This window comes from Macrobrachium rosenbergii, chromosome 48, assembly GCF_040412425.1.
Source record: "Macrobrachium rosenbergii isolate ZJJX-2024 chromosome 48, ASM4041242v1, whole genome shotgun sequence".
NCBI lineage: Eukaryota > Metazoa > Arthropoda > Malacostraca > Decapoda > Palaemonidae > Macrobrachium > Macrobrachium rosenbergii.
The window spans coordinates 48,708,317-48,730,646 of NC_089788.1; the positions used below are offsets into that span (position 1 = coordinate 48,708,317).

At 36.9% G+C, this 22,330-nt stretch overlaps 1 protein-coding gene across 1 annotated transcript in view; it reads right to left on the bottom strand.

Annotated features, from left to right (window-relative positions):
- Nucleotides 1-22,330, bottom strand: part of LOC136831091 (probable E3 ubiquitin-protein ligase HERC1) — an 801,341-nt gene that overhangs the window by 380,445 nt on the left and 398,566 nt on the right. Inside the window, exon 35 of the mRNA XM_067091041.1 lies at nt 6,808-8,698. Within this exon, the coding sequence (XP_066947142.1) occupies nt 6,808-8,698 (1,891 nt within the window). The remainder of the gene's footprint in view (nt 1-6,807; nt 8,699-22,330) is intronic.

Genomic DNA, 22,330 nt, shown 5'->3' on the forward strand with positions numbered 1-22,330 from the left:
AACTTTTTGTAGTAGTCGACGTATTTTACGTCCACTCGGCACCTGACAGACAATTTTTGTCGACGTAAAATACGTCCAGTCGGCGTTAATGGGTTAATCATTATTATTTTATTTTTCCTGCATTAGTGAAATGGTATGGGCATTATTCATTTACAAAATATATAAAAAGCACGTTTAATTTTATAAGATGTTTTTACAGCAAAACATTCTTTATCTTTAAAAGTATCCATTCGTGTTGTGACGTTATAGGAAGTGACATCGTAGGATGCCAAATGGTGGGAGGGAGAGAAATGTAAACAATGCAGAGAGGCAGAACATATACAAACACTTTGGTGTGGTAGAGAGAGAGCTCTCTGATGGTGAAGTTGTCGATTTTGGGTTGGAAGTCTGTTTTGCAGTTTTTTATAGTCATAAGTTGGATTATACAAGAAGAACAATGTGAACAGGTGGGTAGATTGCATAACTGTAGCATTCTGGACAGGTTAGGCTAGAAAAACTTTCACCACTACCACCCGCGAACAGCTCAAATCTAGAAATACTTAAAACCTCTCTAAAAACTTTTATAACCGCCTATTTTGATAGCTCAGAACACCATAAAACCCTCTAAAATGCTTATACTTGAATATTTTAATAGTTTTATCACAAAAAGTGCACTTAGTCACGAAAATATGAAAATACAGGCAGTCCCCAGTTATCAGTGGGGGCTCCGTTCCCACCGGCATGACGATAACCGAAAATTGCCAATAACAGCACTTATCGGTGCCGATAACCAGGGATCGGCACCACTATTAAGTGGGGATTGGCACCGATAACTGCAGATCGGCACATACTGGCGCCAAAAATCCAGTTATCGTCATCCGCTGGACATGTGCCGTAAAACCTGATAGCCGATAACCGGGGACTGCCTGTACAGTAATTTGTGAATATTTCTCTATGAAAAATACTGTGAATAGGTGAATTTTCAGCTAATAATGTGGAGCCATGAATCTGGAACCGCTAATAGGCGGGGTCCACTGTATACAATATATATATATATATATATATATATATATATATATATATATATATATATATATATATATATATATATATATATATATATATATATATATATATATATATATATATATATATATATATATATATATATATATATATATATATATATATATATATATTAATATTCAAAGGTACTTCAGCCTCACAATCAGGCCAAAGTACATTACCAAATTAGAGGAGTCATTGCTTCCTTGGTTCAAGAACTTGAAACTTGCATGTTGAACAGAGGAAGGTGGAAAAACTTATATCGTATCCAAGTCCTAACCCAGCTCTAAGCAGCTTCAAAAACTGGAAATAGATGCAGCAGCATTCCGAGAACCAGCATTTAAGGAAACACTCCTGAGATCGCCTCTGTTGTTGAGTTTAACCCTTATACTCCGTGAGGCAATGATCAAGGCTTTACTGGTAGCCTCCGGAGGCCACGTTCATGGCTCTCTAAAGTTCTGTTCAAACTCGCTGCTCTCACGTCCCCGCATGGCAATTTTGCTGGCCTTAAAATGTCACAACAGTGCTTCCTTACCATTGGCTATCTGATTCTGTGTCATAAGGTGGCAACCAATCAGATGATTAGCTTTTGTTTTGGTCTTGAATGTGGTTGTTTTAGGTGGTTGATTTTGCTGCTGTGTGACTGGAACTCGCTAGCTATATATTTTACGTAAAATTTTAGATTTAAACATTAAAATTTATGGATATACAGTAATGGCTTCTTGTGATTCAGGAATGTTTTGTGTGTTTCATAGTGGAGGAAAACTGTTTGGCAAAGCAATGAACTGGGTTTCATTCAAAAGTGTTTGTTTACAAAGACAATCTCTTTGCCAAAACATTTGTGTTAGCTGTGTTGTTTTGCTGTTTGTGTTGTCTATGTAAATTTTGTAATGTGTGCACTTCTTGTGATTCAGTAATAATTTACAAAATTACATGCCAAATATAATGCAGGAAATCTCACGGTTCAGTAATAGTTTATACAATTACATGCCAAAGTATAATGCAGAAAAACTACTACATAAGCAAAACCACAAATTTTTTTTGTCCAAAATGTGATGGGAGAATTTGCCCTGAATGCTTCACCGTTTTTTGCAATAAAATGAAACACTAATGAAAGGATGTTATTTACCTTACGATTTAATACCCATAACACTGCTGAAAATTAACTATAAAGACATTTTATGGTCATTCAAAGTAAATTTTGAAAAATCAAACATTTTTTTTCAAATCTACCTCAATTTTATCATTTTCTTACATCAGATTCTTTGCATTTAGGATAATTTGTTAAAATACAGGATATTCAAAGCATTAGCTTTCTACTGATTTATAACTTCACATACTTCAGAGTAGTTCTACTTGTCTGATATTGAGATCAAACACAAACATCAAGGATTGGTTACGGCAGCAGTATTTTATACACGTATTTCAATTATGATAAACATTATAAGTCTAAAGTATAGGGGTTAAGCCAGCAACATGCCAGCATATCACCCAGGTTGGTTGGTTCCTAAGAGCTCACTCTACAGATACAATTGTGAGTACAATACAGGCAGTCCCTGGTTATCGGCGGGGGTTCTGTTCCAACAGCTTGACAGTAAGCGAAAATTGTGATTACCAAAAAGCGGCGATCTTTGGCGCCGATAACCGGAGCTCGGGGCCTCTGTTAGGTATGTATCTGCACCAATACCATATTATCGGCGCCGATAAGTGGAAGTCAGTGCATATCAGTGCTGGAAATTGCTGATTTTCGTTGCTAGACAAGCGCCATAAAATCTGATCGCCCATAACCAAGACCGCCAATAACCAGGGACTGCCTGTGCACTGTGTATGTTATGTACAGAGCTATTTAACACTAAACAGTTTCCTATCTTTCTCCATTGACTGTTCATCCATTTCCCAAAAGCTCTACTTCCATGATAATGCACCATACCATAACCAGTGTAACTTCTTACTCATTTTAACAGGAGCTGAGGTAGAAGTAAACTAAAGAGTGCCGGTAAACAGATTCATCTTTGGCAAAAGATGTGAAAACGAAACAACGCAAGCTATTCACCACTTAAATACTAAAGGAGAATCAACCAAATCAGGGTTGAAACCCCTAAAGTCTAAAGGAAGAACTGACATGGAAGAAAACGGCAATCAACAGACGATGACGGTGAGGCAAAAAATGCCAGAGAAGGTGACATACCAAGGAATGTCAGCAAAGACGTCACGGAATGCAAATAGTACGTACCGGATGGCTGGGAGATATGCTGCTGGGTGGGGAAAGTAGAGGTTTCTTGCTTGACATCACCATGGAACCATGATGATAGCACTTGAGAGGTGATTGCCTAGAAGCGAGAGCCATTCTATCACCTGGCTAACTCACTCTAGCCCTTAAACGCCGAGCCTCTATTTACAGAAGTGTCTGTCGTATGCCAGCAGCATTCAGGAGTTAGCGCCGAAGTGGAAAAAAAGTTTTTTTCAAAAAATCACAGCACGCTTAGTTTTTAAGATTAAGAGTTCATTTTTGGCTCCTTTTTTTTGTCATTGCCTGAAGTTTAGTATGCAACCATCAGAAATTTAAAAAATATTATCATATATAAATATTGGAATATATGAGAGCGCAAAAAGAAAAATTTCATATATAATTGTATACAAATCGCGCTGTGAGCAAAACAGTTAAAGCTAATGAGTTATTTTTTTTCGTTGTATTGTACACTAAATTGCAATGATTTGGGATATAACAAATTGTAAAATGATCAAAGCAACACAGAGAAAATATTATCACAAAATGATGCATGAATTCATAACGCGTGGACGTAAAAAAAAGTTTTTTTCAAAAATTCACCATAAATCGAAATATTGTGCTAGAGACTTCCTGTTTGTTGCACAATGAAGGTAATTGATTAAATATTACTAGACTGTAAGTGTTTTAGCTTACAATTGCAGTTTTCGACCATTTCGGTCAAGTTAAAGTTGACCGAAGGTCAAATTTTTTCTATTTATCATGATTTATATGAAAATATTTCAAAACTGATAAAAGCTACAACCATGAGTTATTTTTTGTTGTATTCTACATGATATTGCGCACATTTCCATGTAAAACACTTTATGTAAGGCCTAATATAAAATGGTGCAAAAATTACGACAAGGTGACTAAAGAAATTCTGAGATTTTCAGCAGAGTTACCATGCGTGGAGGTAAGGAAAAAGTTTTTTCAAAAATTCACCATAAATTGAAATATTGTGCTAGAGACTTCCAATTTGTTGCACAATGAAGGTAAATGATTGAATATTACTAGAATGTAAGAGTTTTAGCTTACAATTGCGTTTTTCGCCATTTCGGTCGAGTCAAAGTTGACTGAAGGTTGAAATTTTGGCACTTATCATGATTTATATGAAAATATTTCAAAACTGATAAAAGCTACAACCATGGGTTGTTTTTTGTTGTATTTTACATGAAATTGCACACATTTTCTATATAAAACTTTATGTAACGGCTAATATAAAACGGTGCAAACATTACGACAAAGCGACGAAAGAATTTCTGAGATTTTCGGCCGAGTTACGGCGCATGGACGTAAGGAAAAAGTTTTTTTAAAAATTCACCATAAAACGAAATATTGTGCAAGAGACTTCCCCTTTGTTGCAAAATGAAGGTAAATGATTGAATGTTACTAGAATGTAAGAGTTTTAGCTTACAATTGTGTTTTTAGACCATTTCGGTCGAGTTAAAGTTGACCGAAGGTTGAAAGTTTGGCACTTATTGTGATTTATATGAAAATATTTCAAAAATGATAAAAGCTACAACCATGGGTTGTTTTTTGTTGTATTTTACATGAAATTGCGCACAATTTCATATATAAAACTTTATGTAACGGCTAATATAAAACGGTGCAAACATTACAACAATGTGACGAAAGAATTTCTGAGATTTTCGGCGAAAGAATTTCTGAGATTTTCGGCCGAGTTACAGCGTGGATGTAAGGAAAAAGTTTTTTTCAACAATTCACCATAAATCGAAATATGGTGCTAGAGACTTCCAATTTGTTGCAAAATGAAGGTAAATGATTGAATATTACTAGAATGTAAGAGTTTTAGCTTACAATTGCGTTTTTCGACCATTTCGGTCGAGTCAAATTTGACCGAAGGTTGAAATTTTGGCACGTATCGTGATTTATATGAAAATATTTCAAAACTTATAAAAGCTATAACCATGGGTTGTTTTTGGTTGCATTCTACATGAAATTGCACACATTTTCATATATAAAACTTTATGTAAGGGCTAATATAAAACGGTGCAAAAATTACAACAAAGTGACGAAAGAATTTCTGAGATGAGTCGCTGATGCTCTGTAGTGCAAGAAGAAAGAAATTCGCGCATGCGTGGCTGGGTAACAACAGCATGATCCGTGAACTCCCAGCATCCCTCAAGGCGCGTGATTTAAAATCTTTCGCAAACTAGGCCTATAACTATTTTTCCGCGAATATTTAAAAAAACTTTTTGTAGTCGACATACCGTACGTCCACTCGGCACCTGACAGACAATTTTAGTCAATGTACAGTATGTCCAGTCGGCGTTTAAGGGCCAGGTAGATAAGCAGCGGAGGAGGAAGAGCCACTATTACAAATGGGAATAATTGTCACAAGGTGATGAATATGAGATGATAGAGGGGAAAACTGAGTAAGAGGGAGGAGGGTTATCGTCCGCTCGGAGGACGATACTGGGTGAGCTAATGATAACAGAGGAATTGATGCGAGGCTCAGAACTACTGAGGTAAGTGTAATATGTCTGTATCTTTAAATAACTCTACCAGTTCACATACATCACTATCACTCTCCAAAACAGATGATATGTGAGCTGGTGAACGCGAGCACTAAACTCCCAAATAACTCCTTTGGAAAACGCATAGAATTTGAACTGAAGACGGTTGAGAGAGGTGGCGAAGGGCACAGACCTTGGTCTCAAGATACATCATGGTTCCTTGTCTGTGGAGAAGACTAACGGACTCATGGCAGTCCAGAGGGCAGGGTACACACAGACGCCAAAGCTTTGACACTTCTCTTGTGGGGGAAACCAAAAAAGGTCAATCACTATGTGGGGGGATCTTCTCCCTAATATAGACGGTCAAATTTCTAACCATAATAAAAGAATATTTCTCAATTACCTCTTATTTTTCTTCTGAACCACACAGGGAGCAAAAGAAGGTGGAGCAGAAGGAGTGAGAGAAGAATTAACATTGGCTATCAGGTTAATTTTATGATGCTTCACAAAATTTTCATCCTCTCATCAGATCTCTCTTTATTATCTTCACATCAAGAAAACCACACTCACACCTCAACAGCTATGCTAACACACACACAGCCATCATGCACAGCCAAAACATTCGGTTTCCACAAACTCTTTCCAATACAACCTAATGATTTCATCTCTGCTTGTTGTAGATGACATAATGCAAAATCAGAAAACAAGCACAATACCATACCATACAGGAGAAAATCAGCAAAGAATAGCCAACATTATTACTAACGCTGATGCACACCGTCTGCACAAGGACATGGCATGCAGAATTCTGACTAGAATGTAAACATTCCAACATCACCTGGTGGGAAAGAGGTGATTACAGAGACAGTCCTGGCAGGTTAGCCAAGGGTTATTTTGAATGCCAATCGCACCTAATGGGCAAAGATATGAGCTAACTTTAACAGTACGTAAGATTCATTTTAAATAATATGCAAGTATTTGTAAAAAGATAAATAAAAGAGTTTGAGTAAATTTTACCTTTACTGTTGGATGTCCATGTCTCAATGCTCCTAAAACCATTGCTCTTCGGCCACTTCCTTTCTGAATGCACTGGCTACCCACACGAAGTCCACTATCAACTCCTCCAATCACAGCTAGAGCTGGATATACTTCCTTACATAACTGTTCTAGGTTCATCTCATGAACAAGATTCTGGCTACCTGATTTTCCTTTAGCAATATTTGCTTTCACATCTGGGCTGTGGCCTTGCTTGTTTTCTGTGCCCACTCTTGGAGTATTTCTGCTATCTTCATCTGAACTTGAACTAGTCTTCTTTTTGTGTCTTTCTTCTTGCTCCAGTCTTTCATCTAAAGTAAGAACAAGTTCCTCTCTTGGAGGAACTAGTGGCTTCATAGTACTATCACTACTGTCATCTGCACAAGACTGGAATTCAAAGGCAGCATCTTCAGAATCTGATTCAGTTTTTGATGCAGTGTCAGCAGCACTTTCATGACTAATGTCCTTTGGTTGTGGAATTAATTCTTTAGTTTGATTGAGACGTTCTATAATGCAATCATTTACTTGCTGTGTCCAAGTGGAAGATTCGTGCAGCTGTCGGAGCAATGTGATGTGAGCTTCTGCTAAAACTGCAGCTTGTGGTGCACAGAAAGGATCACCGGGATCAAGATCGCGGGGAGATCCACGCACCTGCATATCTACCATTTTCACCTTCTCACCAGGATTTGTACTATAAAACATCACACATGGATAAAGTTCAGTAGCTTCAATATTTTCAAATGCAAGACGGGGTTCTTCCCCATTTTTTCCAAAGCTGAGAGTCCGGGCTTCCATATCAAGCACAACCATAATGTAGTCACCCTGTGTGAAACCAGGAAGAGAAACACTAAGCTCACCATTATGATATAAATTTCCAGAATAAGCCCTATACAGCCACATATCAGATGATGTCCTGTGACTATAATCTCGTACAGGATACTTTGAAACGCCAACACATGTACCTTCATTGCCTCGATTCTCTTTAACAATCAAAAACTTCCACTGGTAGCACCCTGAGGTGATAGGTGTTGACCCTAAGCCATAACCCCGGCCACCTGGACCATGAACCAGAGTATGACCCCCTTCAACAGAACAGCACACAGACTTATCTGGGTCAAAACCTATTTCTTGCACAGGTAAGTTATCATCTGGTGAATCTGGTCGTGACCATTCATCACTGATTTCTGGGCTTGAAAGTCTGACAAGGTGTCGCTGAAGTTCAGTTAGCAACTGACTCGCTTTAAGATGAGCTTGGGCTGAAGGAATGACCCACATATTAGCTGCCAGTTGCATAAAAAGCTGTCTTACTACTTGTTCACGTGCTTCTAAGTCAAGGTCAGAATGAGGTAATGTTGCACCCAGCAAAGTTAATGCTAAAACTCTAGTACGCACACTAATCACCTGTGGAAGGTGTGTTTCTGCCTGTTCACCAGTCACTAACAATAAAAGACGTACCCAAGGCTGACGTCCCACAATTTCCCGGACTCTTCCATTGACACATAGCCTACGGACAAAAACTAATATATTGCCTAAAGTTACTTCTAAATGTCTTCGTTTCCTAGCATCTCCAGCATTATTGGAATGATTACCACTAAGACCAGGAAGTCTCAATTCCAGCTTTCTTTGTCCCGGTTTTTTACTTTTCATTGCTTCAACCTTCACCAGTTGTTCTTCCGACTCAAATTCCTCTTCCTTTTTTCTTGGATCTATCATTTCAGGTTTTTTATCATGTGAGGCCTGAGTCTCATTCAAACCACTCTTCCACATTTCCTCATGTGTTTTTATAATATCCTTAGCAAGATCTTCTACTTGCAAATAGAGCAAATTCATAACCTGTCCAAGAACCATCTCACTGATATCTTCAGCATAATACCTGAAATAAGAAAATAAAATATAATGTAAGACGCCCACAAAAACTGCCATAATACAGTACATAATCAGCATCACCTCACAAATGGTATAAAAGTAATAAATTTAATAGAAAATAACAGTTTAAGACGATCTGTAACTACATTCCACAATCCAACCCTACAACCTGAACCTCCAGTGCAAAACATAAAAATTTATGTACTGCTAAAACAAAATCTAGCAGTATGGAGAAAAATATAAAAAAACTTAAAACAACATTTATCATTCTTGGTTTCTTGAAGTAATTTCCTACATGTGTGGAGGCATTCCTGTTAAAAGCTAGGCTATAGTCTGGACAGAAATACCACTCCCCTTCTTCACAGGATTTAGTTCTGAACCTTTTAATCACCAGTAGCTCTTTTGCTGCTTAGATCTTGTTGACCCATTTATTTGTAACATTTAAATAACAATTATTTCACTTAACTTTAACATTTTTTTACACAAATATCAATGACACTTCTTTCAAAGAAACTTTTTTTTCTTTTCCACAAATTATGCATTTCTAACCTCTGGTTCTCCTTTGGCTCTGTCTACCTAATTCACCAACAAATATGTTGATCAATCATGTCATTTTCACACATTTATTCTTTAGTCACTTATTTCTTTCAATTCTTCTTGCTGAAAATTGTGAGAACCATAAAAACTAACATAATAACAATAAAGTAATCACAGTAACAACATACTGTACTAGCATCAGATCAATAGGGACTACCTTTGTTATTAATTTCTCGAGCATACAGCCAAATGACTATAGTTCATTTTGCTTATTTTTCACAGCCTTTCCTCCATGATCTTCTGCAATATTTTCCCATCATACTTGAGCAATTCTTATTTCCACTATTGTATAATGTATATTCTCTCTAATTAATATTAAATGCAATTCCTTGGCTTCAAAATAAATTTGGTCATGCTTTAAGATTACTACTGATTACTTTTAATAAATTATTACCATAAAGAAAAATATGCCATTAATGAAAATGATGTCCAAGTAAGAACACTTCTTGCTAGGTTGATCATTAAAAATATACATCATAATGCAGTATTTGGTTAGTTTAAGCATTACTACAGTACAGCAGATCAAACAGACTATAATTTATTCAAGCTACATATAAACAAATGTAATGTCAATGAGCCCAATATTTAGAGAGCAGCTGCACTAATTAGATTGTACTTTAAACCTTGTGTTTTTATGCAGATCTGAAAAGAATGAGATACTGAACTTTCAAAAGAATATTTTGAAACAAAACATATTAAACTGGTTATAAAGCTGGAAACCTAGCTGATTTAATGACGTCTACTACCAACTCTTTCACTGGCATAATACTGTTCTACTGGTACAGTATTACACTTTTCTACTAAGCGTCCTATTGGTATCTCATTATTCTCATGACATTTCACTGTTCAAATGCTCAACTGATGTTCCACTCTAGCACAAACTGAGCTATTTGTTATCCACCATTCTACTGACTGTCCTACTAGACTCTTTCTCTGGGTTTTCCACCACCTGATCAACAATCCTAAGAGTTAAGTAATTCAATCAGTTGCTGTCCTGTACCAGGATCATTAACCACTTGACCCTCAGCCATGACAAGATGGTCGAGATATATTTCCACTGCATTTTTCTAGTTCAAAGAGAGAAGATGCTAACACTGATAATCACCTAGATCCCAATAAATATGACAGTCTTCACATTCTTTTCTCAATACAAGTCAGATTAGTTTTGGCTCAGGTTCACAAGATAACAGCAAGCAGTCAGAACAAGTCTTTCACCTGAGATCTCTCAATCATTTCTTCTTTCAGACTTCCCTGACAATACAAACAGTGCCTTAAAAAATGAAGAACTATACACTCCACCAAGAGATGTGCAGAGCTTGTTTGAGCTTTACACAGATAGGTGGTGTTTATAGATTGTTTGTAGCTATACATACTGCTGTGAGGTGTGTGCAGCTTGCTTGCAGCTATACAAACCACTGGGAGGTATATATAGCTTTCTAGCATCTATAAACATTGATATATGAGGTGTATATAGTTTTTGAAGTTATAAAAACCACTGGGCAGTTACTGTGTACACTGTCTACATCCACTGTCACCTCACAACATACAGATTATCAGAGGCACCAGTTCCTGATACACTGCAAATTCACAATAAACTAAACCCACTCATTAACTGTTACTTCCTCAGCTTTGTAACCTGTCTTCTTCGCTTTCAGTCAGCGGGACCTTTACCTTCTCTCTAGCTGTTCTGTTGTGGCACCTTTATTTTATTCTACATATGCATAGAGTGTTTGTGAGGTATTTACAATTGTTAAGTATCCATAAACAAGAATTTTGTTAAATATTGTGTTGTATTTGATTTACAGGAATTGGTGTTATTTGTATAATTATGCAGTAAACCCCCTGTATTTGAGGGGGATGCATTCCAGAATGCCCCCAAATAGTTAAAATCTGTGAATACTTAGAACCCCCCCTCTAAAAATGCTTATAACTGCCTATCTTGAAGTTCAAATACCAAATGTATACTTAAAGTATCATCCTACATCAAATATACTTTAAATTATTATCTTATTGCTGTTTTAATCTTTGAAATTATATTATTAATGTTTCAAAGTCATCTTACAGATTAGTACCCTTAAAAATATATACATATGTACTTCTAACCCTTCCAGCCAAAACAGAGTTACCACTAATTTATATTCACCCAGCCTTGTGCTGGCATGAGAGAGAGAGAAGAGAGAGAGAGAGAGAGAGAGAGAGAGAGAGAGAGAGAGAGTTTATCTCTTTAATCTCTCGAGGAATGTTAATCCATTTCTCTTTAAGTGACTGACAACAAAAAAATGTATATTTGTTTTCGTCTTCCAAAGGTGTATTACCTTTACTACACATTTTTAGAACACTATGAACACACACACACACAAACAGTGTACATATGGATTAATACCAATTGGTTAAAGAGACTCAAATTAGCAGTATCTTATCCTGAGAGAGAGAGAGAGAGAGAGAGAGAGAGAGAGAGAGAGAGAGAGAGAGAGAGAGAGAGAGAGAGAGAGAGAGAGAGAAATAAGTATCTATCTATTTCTCACATTCTACCCTTTGGAGCAAGAGAGAGAGAGAGAGAGAGAGAGAGAGAGAGAGAGAGAGAGAGAGAGAGAGAGAGAGAGAGAGAGAGAGAGAGAGAGAAGGAAAAAAAAAAGACATTGATTTGATCACGGAGTGGCAACATCCACCCTTGATCAGAAATATACAACAATTTGACAGGTTCACCCTCCCCCCTGAGTTCCAAGACTCAGGAAAATTTTTCAAAACTTACTATAGAAATGCATAAATGTTGTAATTACAGTATAATTATTATTATTATATTATTATTATATTATTTGAAGGAAATAGACCCTTTCTTAAACAGGTCTTATTGAAAAGGGTGGCTGTATTATGCAAATCTATATTATACAGGACCTTTTCTATTTTCCTTACAATTTGCTTTCCAGGCTCAGCGATGTTAGTCAGCAACTGGCCAACATTCATATTGGAAAAAGGATAGTGTGTGGAATGCAAAAAATCTTTTATTGAAATATTCAATCAGAAATCTATGAATTCCTTCGTGGTCGGGATTCAGGTTCTTCTACTGTAGGTTGTGGTAATGTCGACATGTTTCGACCAGCTTGTTCGTCATCCTCTGGATGTGGTTGAGAAGGATCTGGAGAAACAAGGTATTTGGGTTGTTATTTACAGGGGGTCTTGATTGGTGCTGAATTATGATTGGCTGCCCTGGGCAAGTCATCTTGGGCAGAGCCTTCTCTCCCATGTTGATGTTTGGGGCTTGTCTTGCGTGCGAGCGGCATTGTATTGCTGGGGATGAATGGGAGAATTTCGATCCTCAGGTGAGGAATTTTGATTCGCTCGCTTGCTATGGGGGTCACTCGGTGCAGGTCTCCTGGCAGCCAGGGGGAGGAGAAAGGTTTCCTGCATAATGTTGAGAGTTGGTTTCTCCTTCCCAATGTGCAATGATTCGAAGAGGCACAGGCGGCGGTGGTCCATAGTTCAGTCAATTATTTCCATATTGGTGATTATATCTTTTCTTGCAATTCTCTGGTTATGGGCGGTCCTGGCATGGTTAAAGATGGCTCCCTCTTGGGCATGGCAGGAAATCCTCTTGGAGAAGCACATGGTGGTCATACTGATGTAAGAACCGAGACATCCTCGGACGGGGCATGAGTACTGGTATACCACGTTGGTTTTCTTCGAGGGGTCCTGCTGAGGGGGGGGGCCAATTTCCGCTTATCAGCGCCAATAATTGGGCACTGGCGCCAATATACATACCTAACAGAAGCATCAATAACCGAAAATCGGCGCTTTCCAGCACCGATAAGCCACGAAAATCACTGAAAAAGTGCCGAAAATTGCCGATTTTCGGTTATCAGCACACCATAAGAACGGAACCCTGCCGATAACCGGGGACTGACTGTATTAAAATTCATAGTGAGTTAAGTAAAAAAAAAATTTTAATTCGACAAATGCTATAAGGGTTTATGTGCTTTTATTATTTACTTATTTTTACATTTTATTAATTAAACCACAGTCCCTCATGAACAACAAAATCAGAACAACTGAAAATGTAAAAGATTCTGACAAAATTTCTTTCATTATTTCCAAAAGTTGACAGTCGTTGCTGGTCATACTCTGGACACTCACATAACGTGTCTGACCGTTACTATCACCTTGCACTCTGAGCACTCAGAAGCCGGGCCACGTGGGCTGCTCATTAAGTGTCCATGTGTCAGACAAGTATGGCCTCTTCTGAGACGTGTTAAAATTACTTGTGCATGTCTCTCTCTCTCTAATATGATGAACTCCATTTTTTAACATTAGGTTTTATTTGTTTTAATTTATTATTTTCATATTTCATTTATGTTCCTTATTGCTTTGGTTATTTAATATTTCCAAGTGTCTGTACTTAATTTGTGTAATTACCCCTCACCTACTCCTAGACTATAACTCATAAGAGATCGTTACATTTTGGGGCCTGGCCAGGATAACGAATTGCTAGTTTTCGGCATTGTTTATTTATACTCAGGAAGTGTTTATCAAGTTAACTTCTCACACACACACACACACATCTGATCATTTAGTAAATTTGCTTGTTCAGTATTCAAATATTAGAATTAGATTTTTCACAATCAATGTACTGTATGCTAATTCTTAGTTAACTAGATTTACCATTGTTAACCACTGCCATAGTACTCAGATGAAGTGTACGTGAGGATTACTTCCCTAAGGTGTTAGAGTGATTGCCAATCTGTCATTTATGACATGATGGCATCTAAGCAATAATTTGCTCTCCTATAGTACAGTATTGACAAGTTAAGAGTTATAAGTACACCATATGTAATTCCTTGCTCTGTTTTATTATTAGCAAAACTGTCAAGCTATCTTTGTTGTAGTGGCCTAAACAAGTCTATCGTTAAAGTAATTGTTCTGTTTTGCCTAGCGGATTGATCCCGTACAACCAATTGGTCTTCACAAAAAAATTTAATCTTTTAAATGCTTCACTCACATTCATGCTTTCACATGCATATCTTGAATAAATGTATGCATATCTAAGTGTAATTTTTTGTCGGATGACAAGTTCAGTTTTGATGTTGCATATTAGTCTTTGTAATTTTCAATGTCATTACCAATGTTTTCGATGATTCAACGATGAACTCGACATGATTAATTTTCTTGACCCTCATTAAGAATGCTTGTAGTATATATTGGCAGTAGTTCATGCATTTGCGTCTTTCTAAATTACTCTTGAAATCCCGATATTTTGCACCAGTAGAGTAATAATCTCTAAAATGCCTTTTGATGTATCTGATTTTGGAGCAGAAACTGCTGGTAAACTTTCCTACATTCTCAAGCGAAGGAGATGGACTTGCCATCTCTTGTTAGTCAGCTTAATATTCAAGTGAACCACACAGCACTCAAAAGTCAAACTCTAGACTCCATTCTGGAGGACTAAATGGATGAGGATGTTTATACTGAAGAACAGATAGTTACTTTGAGGTCAAAGCAAAGTAGATACAGAATTAGAGCTAGCTAGAATACAGTTAAGGCTTAGTGAAGTTAAAAATGAATAAGAAAATTATCTTTCTCAGAAGACTTGTCCAGAGCAAGAATGCTTGTACCATTTTTTGATGAGAAAGACGAAAGTTCTTCATTGCTTTGAAGAGATCCTGCTAACCTAGAAAGGTATGTGGATAAGTATTTATAGTTATTTAAACCTCAATTATATGGTAAAGTAATTCAAGTTTATCTCATTTAATTAGTGAAAGTTACGAGGTTATCAAGCAGAACATTCTAGATCACCAGCGAGGGTTACAGCAGATTGTTTCAAAATGCTACTAAGACTGCTTCTTAAGCATTCCCAGAATTTGCTAGTCAGAAGCTTAGACTGTTCAAGAAATGGCTTGCGAGTGTAATCACACCATTCAATGAATTAACTAATATACATTAATAATTCAATGAATTAATGCATAGAGGCTGAGAGAGAGGTCAAAGATCTAATGAAAGCTGGAAATCTTGCTGGTAACTACAGCTTAATTCATAAGAATAAGCCTAGTATCCCTGATATGTCTAAAGACGCTGATGGTGCAGATGGTGCAACTGGTATTAGTTTTGTGCTTATTGTAAGCAGGCTGGCCACACAATAAAGAATTGTACAAAATCAAGGTGCAAAGTAGCCAATCATTCTAGTAAAATTTCATCACAGCCTGTAATAAAGAAAACTGGTTTGCATTGTGCTTCTTCTCAGATGGACTATTTCAAAGAATTTGTTTGCCACAGTCTCCTCAATTTAAATTAAGTATCTATCCTAAGAGATACAGGGGTGCCTCATTCTATATGTAACTTGTTTCTGATCTTAAATTCACTGATGAACATGCAGTAATTTCAGACTTTTCAAGTAGTAGAGTACTGCCTCTTGCTGAAGTAAGTCTTGATTGCCCTTACATTAATTAAACTGTGAAAGCTGCTGTCACTATAATGAATTTCCTGTTGATGTAGATTTGTCCTTGATAATGACTTAGCAGGGAGTAAGGTTTTTTATTATTTGTACTAATCCTCAAAGTAATTATAATAATGAAGTTGTAACGCCTGTTAATAAAGTAGAGGCAAAAAGTCCTGAGTATGCTGATTCAATCTATGCAGCAAGAAGATAGTAGTTTGAGTGGTTTACCTGAAAAAGCTGTACAGAAATCTGATATTGACAAAGTTCCTTGTTATTATATTGAGAATGGAACTCTGATGCACTTATGTCAGCCTTCCAAATTATCAGTGAAAGAATTTTGGGTGGACTGTGAGCAGGTTATAGTTCTTGAAATTGCTCACTGTGCTGATTCTCATTTAGAGGTAAGTAAAACATATCACAGAATATCTTGCAATTTCTATCGGCCAAAATGAAAAATTATGTAAAAAGCTTTGTACAGTGTTGCTATATCTGCCAGACAGCTCACAAGTCCAACAATGTGATAACCCCTGCACCATTGAAAACTACTGTTATTCCGCATGAGCCATTCAGTAAGGTTGTAAATGATTGTGAAGGACCATTGCCCAAAACCAGTAAAGGTAATCAGTATCTTTTGACAGTAATGTGTCCAACTACAAGATTTCCAATTGCCATTCCGTTAATATCATCTCTACCAAAAAGACCATAAAAGGTCTTATTAAAATATTTACTGTCTTAGGTTTTCCTAAAGAATTACAGTGTGATACAAGAACAAAGTTCAAGTGACATTTTCCAAACTGTCTTGAAAGAACTGAATATCGAACAATCATTCTTCAGCTTATCATCCACAGTCTCTCAGTGTGTGTTGGAAAGGTCACATTAGGCATTGAAAAGTCTTCTTGAAAAATATGCCTTGGAATCCGCTAAAGATTGGGACGAAAAATCTGGATCATTTGATGTTCGTCATACAGTGTCCCAATTGAGTCCATTGGGGTTTCTCCATTTGAAGTGCTTCTTGGTATAAAAACTAGGGGTACGCTAAGAGTTGTTAAAGAAAATTAAATTGGTGAGGTAGTAGCAGTCACTCCTGTTACAGTTATTATATAACTGCAAAGCATGAAAGACAAATTTGATAAAAATCATAAATTTCCATCTGATAATCTGAGTCTTACAGGAGAAAATGAAAACAAATTTTAACAAAAAAGATAAAGTGTAAAAATTTAAAGTTGGTGGCAATGTTTTAATGTACTTTCTAATTCCAGGATCTCCTTTGCAGCATAAGTTCTCAGGACCATATACGGTTACAAAATTGATTAATAAACTCAATTATGTTGTCTCTACCCCTGACAGGAAGAAGCTTACCCAGCTAGTTCAAGTCAACCTAATTAAACCTTACCATGATAATATTTCCCCAGTATTAACTAACACCAGTGTACAGCCCCATGAAGTAAGAGTGCATCCTTGTGATGGAAGTGCCTAAGACTACAATGGTAAGGATATTCAGTCAGACCTAAATACTTCATGGACAGATTGTTCTCTGATAGTCTTTCATCCTTAGATAAGTATTTTGAACACTTGACTTGTGAGCATAGAACACAATAACAGAGTTTGTACTCAAATATGAAATTGTATGTTCAGATATTCCTGGTAATTGTGATATTATTTTGTATGTCATTAAGCTGTTACCCAACACAAATCTTATTCATCAACCATATTACAGTATTGTACTGCAGCTGAAAAACTCCTCCAATGGAAAAAGAAGTTGAATATTTACTTGATGATGGATTAGCTTCTAGTCGCTTGTCTTGGATATCACCTTGCATTCTAGTTCCCAAACTCAATGGGAAATTGAGGATGTGCACATATTATAGATGCATGAATAATGTTACACAGAAAGACTCCTACCCATTTCCTAGAATACTTGGTATTTTGGACAGTAAAGTTAACTGTAAATATCTAACTCAAATAGACCTCTTAAAGGGCTATTAGCAAATAAAGTTAACTGAAAATGCTAGAGAGATCAGCGCATTTATTATTCTTTGTGGTTTGTTTCAGTACAATGTTCTTCCATCTGGCAAGTGTAATGCACCTGCAACTTTCCCACGTGTGATGAACGAGTTTATCAGAGATGTTGAAGATGTGTATGTCTACCCTGACAACTTGGATAGGAATTTTGAAGCACTTCACACCATTAATCTTTTCAAATCTACTTTTGGCAAAGCCAAAGTAAATTATTTAGGTCATTTAACACTTTCCTGTCCAATTGACGTAATATTACGCAATAACCCCCTACCCCTCTTCTTTTCTGACTGACGTAATTTTACATAAAATTTACCGACATTTTTCATACGTGTGGTAAGGGTAAATTTTTTTTATTTTCGGACAGTTGGTGGTTTCCATAGGCTAAAGCATACCTTGGACCGTGTAACTCAGGCATCGATACGCCAGGCAAGCAGTTCCTATACTGCGCATGCGCAAATCCCTGGCATAGTAAATTTCTCACAATGAAATCAGCTGATCCTACCCACGTTTCTCTCTTGTATCTTACATTTTTTTTTATAAAATGTAGGATTACATTACTGGAAACACTCTGTTTCGTATCCTCTATTTTCTATAAATTTTTTAGTTCCTCTACTGTGCATGCGCAAATCCATGGCGTAGTAAAATTCTCACAATGACATCAGCTGATCCCACCCACGCAGGCCTGGCAGGCCACACTTCTGTCAGAGACCATGCGTATGAGGTTGGGTAAACACGTGTGGCTGTTTACATACAGCGACATCAATCAAGAACAGTTTCCAACATGCTTTCGCAAAGTTTTTACGGTAAAACTAGCGGAAAACACGTTAGTGCATCACATAAGAGACGTCTGGATTTTAGGCAGAGCTCTGAATCTCATTTTTCATTATCATATATATCGATATTTAGAGAATTTTGTTGGCTTTCTCATAAAAAATAATTAATTCACCTAACTGTTATAGCTTTTGAGCTACGAACGATAATGTTGACAACGGTAACATTTTTTTTCGTTTCGAACAGCTTATAACGTCAAAATGAAACTGTTGCTGTTACCAAAGCCATTTTTCTTGACTCTCACTTTATTCCTCAACCTTTCCTCTACATTTTTGTATCTTTACAAAGTAATTTCTATGAAAAAATCCGAGCTAGGGCTCTTCAAAAAAAATGTCTAGCGATAATTCTCACCGTATGCCGGGCAGCGCGCTCTGTTTCTTACCCTATTTTCTATCAATTTTTCACCAACTGGACTTATTCGTTTTTCATTCTTTTATATGTCGATATTTAGAGAATTTTCTTGGCTTTCTCATAAAAAATAATTCATTCGCCTGACTGTTATAGTTTTTGAGCTACGAACAATAATGTTGACAACGGTAACTTTTTTTATTGTTGATCAACTTATAACGTCAAAATGATAATGTTGCCATTACCAAAGCCATTTTTCTTAACTCTCCCTTTATTCTTCAACTTTTCCTCTACATTTTCGTATATTTACAAAGTAATTTCTATGAAAAATAACAGAGATAGGGCTTTTCAAAAAAGATTTTTTTGTAGCAATAATTCTCACCATATGCTGGGCAGAGCGCTCTGTTTCTTACCCACTTTTCTATCAATTTTTTCACCAACTGGACTTATTCGTTTTTCATTGTTTTATATGTCAATATTTAGAGAATTGTGTTGGCTTTTTCATGAAAAATAATTTATTCGCCTAACTGTTATAGCTTTTGAGCTACGAACGATAATGTTGACAACGGTAACATTTTTTTTCATTTCGATCAATTTATAACGTCAAAATGAAACTGTTGCCTTTACCAAAGCCATTTTTCTTGACTTTCCCTTTATTCTTCAACTTTTCCTCTACTTTTTCATATATTTACAAAGTAATTTCTATGAAAAATAACCGAGATAGGGCTCTTCAAAAAAATTTTTTCTAGCGATAATTCTCACCATAGGCCGGGCAGAGCGCTCTGTTTCTCACCCTCTTTTCTATCAATTTTTTCACCAACTGGACTTATTCGTTTTCCATTGTTTTATATGTCAATATTTAGGGAATTTTGTTGGCTTTCTCATAAAAAATAATTCACTCGTCTGACTTTCATAGTTTTTGGGTTACGAACGAAAATATAAAAATAAGTAAAGATTTTTTTTTTTTTAAATAACTCACATTTTTTCGTATTTAGACGGCTGGGACTCTTATTCTGACTATTCCACCATAAAATATAAACATTTAGAAAAAAAGGACAGCAAAATGAACGTTGTTGGCATAAAATTTCTATTTTTGCTGAATTTTCGAAATAATTATTTTTTCGCACTGTCGAGCGCTCCCAGACACATCGGGGCTCACGTACCCTCAGTGATGTGATAACTATACAGATATGAAAGGGTTAATTGGTAATGGTTCTGTTGCACCTAAAGACAGTAACATAAAGGCAGTCTCAGAGTACCCAGCTCCATTTGACTGAAAGCAAGTACGGGCTTTCCTGGAATGTTTGCTTTTTACAGTAGATTTTGCAAAAATTTTGCTTTTGCTGCAAAACCTCTCTTTGAGCTTACATCCACAAAAGCAAAATTCATTTGGTCACCAGAATGCCAGGAATCCTTCAATCAGCTGAAAACTAAGTTAACTCCCCATCCAACATTGACATGCCCAGAGGTGTACAAGCCTTTTTATCTTCAGGTTGACGCTTGCAACACAGGCACTGGTAGTGTGCTTCTGCAGTCCAGTGAGGAAGAGCCATCTGATGAATCCCCATTGCTGACTGCTTCATACTTTGCCAGGGAGTTTCCTCCCACTCAGCAGCACTAGTCTACTGTAGAGTAAGAGCTCTGGTGTGTAGTAGCCACACTTCTATATTTCAAAATGTATCTTTACGGTAACACCCCTGTGACTGTCTTATCAGACCGCTTGCTGCTATCATTCCTTGAAAGAGCCAAGCTCTATAACAAGAGGCTGCTCCAGTAGTCTTTTATTAGCCAGGAATTCCATGTGAAAGTAAAGTATATTCCTCGAGCAGAAAACAAAATAGATGCCTTTTCTCCCACTTAGGCATCTCCAAGCATCCCTCACCATCCACCTGAGACAGATGATCATTGTGACACTTCTCAGCCTCCTTTTAGCCTCATGGAGCAGCCTATGAACCATATTTATATTTACTGATATGATTTATAAAATGCATCGTAATCATATAGTTCACGAATCCTTTCTTTCCTTCTCTTGAGACTCCTTGCCCCTTCTCATTTTCTATTTACTTCCTTGCTTTAGTGACCAGTTTTCTTCACTTTCAATCAGAGGGATCTTTTTCTTCTCTCAAGCTGTTTTGTGGTAGCACCTTTATTTTAATGTACATACATAACGAGTGAAGTACAGTCATACCCTGAACTTATGCAATGTTAGGTTCCAGAACCATTAGCGCAAGGCAAATTTTCATGTAAGTTTGGCACGGTCTCTAAAAATGCTAATAAAGGCTTATTTCTGAAGTTTAAACACTAAACATGACCCTAATCATGCTCCAAAATTATTAAGCCAACTTTTAAATGAAATTAAAGTTACTGAAATTTCATTTAAAAGTTAGCTTAATACATTACCCTTAAAAAAAGAAATAAATGGTTGACATAAAAATAGAGTTTTGGAAGAGAATTTCTCTCCCTACCTATCAACCGATCTATTTCTGAGTTCAGTCCCGTGTCAGCCGGTGAAATTCCATTACAGCACGAATTTCTAGGTATAACAATGCTAGATATACCAGAGAAAAAGAGCTTTCAGGAAAGCTGGGGTTACTACCCCCAGTCGATCGTCTTTAGAAGACGCCGGTATAATGAAGGGTGAGTGAAATACCACTACCACGGAAATATACTCGAAAGATCTCTCCTTATCAAAACCCCGTAAAGAGCGGTGAGCCGTTACAGCTCCCACACCTAACACCCGCCAGGACGGCGACACCAGCGCCACCTACTTCATTCCATTTTCTAGCACGTGATACGTTCGCTTCTTTTGTGTGCTCGTCCCTATTTTGGATTAATTTTTCTTCATCTACAATGGCATCGAGCACCTTTTTCCATCTCTAAGTTAAGTACCATCTTCTTGTGGGGTTTTTGATCTAATTATGGCTGTTTTGGTCTCGTATTTTCATAAATATTGGGATCTTCTTATGATGCCACGGCGTCCCCTATCAGCCATGTCGACCACGAGGCTTAATCCTTCTGTTCTTTCGGTCGGAGTTTTCTCCCAGTCGCTATATATATATTTAGATTTTAGCCCTTGAATTCCTTCCTGGTGGTTCCGTGCGTGGCTCCCCTCCAACTTTAGTTTTTGTTCTGCATTTTTGGCCTGTCGGCCTCTCTTAGGGAGTTGCTCCATCCTGTACCCCCCCCCACCAGGTCGGGTTCTTTTTCATTTAGTCTCATAGGCTATTATGTTATTCTTGAAGATGGTGCTCTTATTTTAAGTTTAATGTTTTTAGTTTTATTTGTTTTTTATTTTTGGTTGTGTAGTTTGCCTCTGATGAACCTTATAAAATATTTTGAAACTACCCGAGGTAGGCTACACTTCCTGTGAACGTAATTTTATTTTGATTGTTTTTGTATGGTGGTGGTAGTGTGGGC